Below are 3,923 nucleotides of genomic sequence, written 5' to 3'. Positions count from 1 at the left end.
TTTTTTCCATTTGATATTTTTTTTGCTTCTTTATCAAAGATCAGGTGTTCGAAGATGTGTGTATTGCTATCCGGGTCTTCTATTAGGTTTCATTGGTTCTCCTGTCTGTTCATATACCAATACCAGGCTGTTTTCAGTACTGTAGCTCTGTAGTAGAGTTTGAAATCAGGGATTGTGATGCTTCCAGAAGTTCTTAGTTCTTTTATTGTACAGGATTGTTTTGGCTATCCTGGGTATTTTGCTTTTCCATATGAAGTTGAGTACCGTTCTTTTGAGGTCTTTGTAGAATTTTGCTGGGCATTGCATTGTTTTTTTTTGTTTTGTTTTGTTTTGTTTTGTTTTTCAAGACAGGATTTTTCTGTGCAACAGCTCTGGCTGTTCTGAAACTCACTCTATAGACCAGGCTGACCTCGAACCTGCTTCTGCCTTCCAAGTGCTGGGATTACAGGCGTGTGACACCACCACCCAGCCTAAGAGGGTTCTTATCCTCTGGGTCTGGCATTGTGCATGATTGGGAGCTGCCATGTGGTTGCTGGGAATTTAACATGGATCGGCTGGAAGAGCAGCCAGTGGTTTTAACCACTGAGTTATTGCTCCAGTCTTCAAAATTTGTTTTCTTTTCCTTTTCTTTTTCTTTTTCTTTTTCCTTTCTCTTTCTTTCTTCTCCTTCTTTCTTCTTTCTTTGTTTCTTTGTTTTTTGAGACATGGCTTCTCTATGTAACAATCCTAACAGTCCTGGATCTCACTCTGTAGATGTACCTGCCCCTGCTTCCGAGTACTGGGATCAAAGGCATACACCACCACTGCTCAGCCTTCTCTTTTTAAAAAAGGTTTACTTACATATTTTATGTATAGGTATGTTCTGTCTGCATGTACACCTGCATATCAGAAGAGGGCATCAGATCCTATTATAAGTAGCTGGGAGTCTCCACGCAGTTGCTGGGACTTGAACTCCAGACCTCTGAAAGTGCAGTCAGTGGCCTTAACCCCTGAGCCATCTCTTCAGGCCCAATTTTTTAATTTGCATTTTGTGTTGTATTGACAGAAGTTTTTGTCCTGCCCAGTCCTGCAGCTGTTAGGTCCCAAATAATCACACAGAAGTCTACATTAATTATAAGTTGATTGGGCCATTAGCTCAAGCTTCTTATTAACTAATTCTTATAATTTATATTAGCCCATAATTCTTGTCCGTGTTAGCCATGTGGCTTGGTACCTTTTTTCAGCGAGGCAGTCATATCTTGCTTGTTTTGTGTCTGGCTTCTTCTCTGTCTGGATGAGGACTGTGTACTGAAACTTCCCTCTTCCCAGAATTCTCATTGCCCACCTCTACTTCCTGCCTGGCTACTGGCCAATCAGCATTTATATAAATACAAGTCACAAAGTATAGACCATTGTCCCACAGCATGTTGTGTTTGAGTGTGTGTGTGATTGAGTGTGGGTAATGTATGTATTCCTGTTTGTACACATGGAGGTCAGAGGACAATCTGAGACCCAGTCTCTCCTTATATCATGTGGAAACTGAACTCAGGTTGTCAGATTTGGTGGTAAGTGCCTTTAACCACTAAACATTGTTTTATGGTTATTATTGCTGTGATCAAACACCAGAACCAAGAGCAAGCTGGGGAGGAAAGGGCTTATTTAGCTTACACTTCTACATCATAGTCCACCAATGAAGGAAGTCAGGGCAGGAACTCAAACAGGCCAGGAACATGGAGGCAGAAGTTAACTGATGCAGAGGCCATGGAGGGGTCCTACTTACTGGCTTGCTCACCCTACTTTCTTTTCTTTCTTTCTTTCTTTTTTTTTTCTGTGTAGCTTTGGCTATCCTGGAATTTGCTCTGTGGACCAGGCTGACCTCAAATTCAGAGATCTGCTTCCTGAGTGCTGTTATTAAAGGGATGCAGCACTGCCACCCAACCCCATCCTACTTTTCTTATAGAACCCAGAATCACCAGCCCAGGGATGGTACCACCCACAGTGGGCTGGACTCTCCCACTTCAATCACTAACTAAGAAATGCCCTACAGCCAGCAGGAGGTGGTGGCAGGTGCCTTTACCCTCAAGTAGTTTTCTTTTCTTTCTTTTTTTTTTTTTTTTGTTTGTTTTTCAAGACTGGGTTTCACTGTGGCTTTGGAGATCAGGCTGGCCTTGAACTCACAGAGATCCACCTGCCTCTGCCTCCATGTACTGGGATTAGAGGTGTGCGCCTCCATGCCAGGCTCACAGAGCTCTTTTTAGAAAAGTTTTCATGAAGGCTAGAGATATGGTTCAGCATTTGAGAGGGCTGGCTGCTCTTTCAAAGGACCCAAGTTTGGTTCTCAACTGCCTGTAACCCCAGTGAGGGGAACTGACATCCTTTTTTTTGGCTCTGTGAGCACTAGAATGCACTGCAGAAGTCTCTTTCATCCTCCATGAATATAAATAAAAATACAAATGTTTTCATTAGAATGTATTAACTATATCCAACAATGGCTATATATGTATGTATACATATGTATATATATTATATATGTACACACACACACACAACCATTTGACAGGTCACCTGGATGGATTCAGTGGGTAAGGACATTGCCGTCAGATCTGATGGGACCCATATGATGGAAGTTGAGAACCAACTCCCATATATTGTCCTCTGACCTCCATGTACATACTATGGTGTGTGTGTGTGTATAGGTCATTCTGTATCCTAGGCTGGCTTTGAATTCTCTAGCACATGCTAGCCTTGAACTCACAATCTTCCTCCTCAACTTTCTAAGTGATTGGTAATCCAGTCTTGGAATGGGACTACCTCCATAGAAGGAAGAAATTTTGTCACTGGTCCAGGGGAGTCCTCACTGGCTGCTAATTGCCTATGTACAAGGCTCTTTAAGTGTCCAGACCCACCTGTAGTCAAGATGCTTGGCTGGGGTGTCCCTTGGATGAGGGTGAAGCTCCAGAAGGTACCTCCAGATGCCCTCCCACCTCCTTCATCTCCCCATTCTCTTCTCCCTCTAGCCCCCATCGGGATCATGACGCTCTCCCTGAGCCTGGCCGGAGCCGTCCTCCTTCTCACGGGGCTGGCGGTTGTCACCGTGGTGGTCAGGAAAGGTAATGGGGCATAGAGCAGACAAGGCCAGCTGGCAGCCTCCAACTGCTCTCATTCTTCCTCTTTCAGTTTTGAGGCAGGGTCTCACTGTGTAGTCCTGGCTGCCCTGAAACCACTGTGTGGTCCAGGCTGGCCTGGACATCAGAGATCCATTGCCTCCGTTTCTGTCCTTGGGAGTGCAGGCATTATGCCACCATGCCCAACTCTTTTTCCTCGTTTCCCTTCCCCTCCCCACTCTCTTCTCCTCCCTCTTCCCTATCACGTCATTGAGGCTGATGTCTTTTTCCTTTTTTGGGGGGGGGGGGTATGTGTATGTGGTTAGAACTTGAAATCCTCTTGCCTCAGCTTCCCAAGTACTACAATTCCACATGGACAATACCACCGTCATTTTATTTTAATATTTTAATTTAATTTTTTTATTTTATGTATATGGGTGTCTGCCTGCATGCATACACACACACACACCATGTGCATGCAGTCCCACAGAGGCCAAAAGAGGGCACTGGATATCCTGTAATTGGAATTTCAAATGGGTGTGAGTTGTCATGATCTTCAGGAGGCAAGAAGGAAGTTCAGTTCAACACGACCAAAGAGCCATGTTGGCTCAAGTTTCAGGAGTCTGAGCCCAGTGGTTTGTTTTTGGTATATTAAGCACAGCACAATCTGGTGAAAACTTTCCTGGTGCTAATGAACTTAACCCCATGTTCACAATGAAGCTTAACATGACATTGAAACTCTCTGTAAAGTCCGTGTTACATCTTCCTAAGATGGACTCTCCAGATTGTCTACACGTGACACCTTCCAAAAAGATAGGTTCTTTTTTTTTTTTTTTTTTT

The 3,923-nt window shown here is 43.9% G+C and overlaps 1 protein-coding gene across 2 annotated transcripts in view; it reads left to right on the top strand.

The window, feature by feature from the left end:
- The window catches only part of CUNH19orf38 (chromosome unknown C19orf38 homolog), an 18,021-nt gene that overhangs the window by 6,278 nt on the left and 7,820 nt on the right, over window positions 1–3,923 (top strand). The window contains exon 3 of one of the 2 annotated variants that reach the window (XM_050125437.1): window positions 2,997–3,089. The exons of the other annotated variant lie outside the window; for it this stretch is intronic. Coding sequence (XP_049981394.1) covers window positions 2,997–3,089 — 93 coding nt within the window. The remainder of the gene's footprint in view (window positions 1–2,996; window positions 3,090–3,923) is intronic. 2 annotated transcript variants of the gene reach the window in all.

The sequence above is a fragment of the Alexandromys fortis genome, unplaced genomic scaffold (genome assembly GCF_014885135.2).
Source record: "Alexandromys fortis isolate MF-2015 unplaced genomic scaffold, M_Fortis_MF-2015_v1.1 scaffold_242, whole genome shotgun sequence".
Classification (NCBI taxonomy): Eukaryota; Metazoa; Chordata; class Mammalia; order Rodentia; family Cricetidae; genus Alexandromys; species Alexandromys fortis.
The sequence above is the reverse complement of the archived record's forward strand: the minus strand, read 5'-3'. Positions and strand labels throughout refer to the sequence as shown.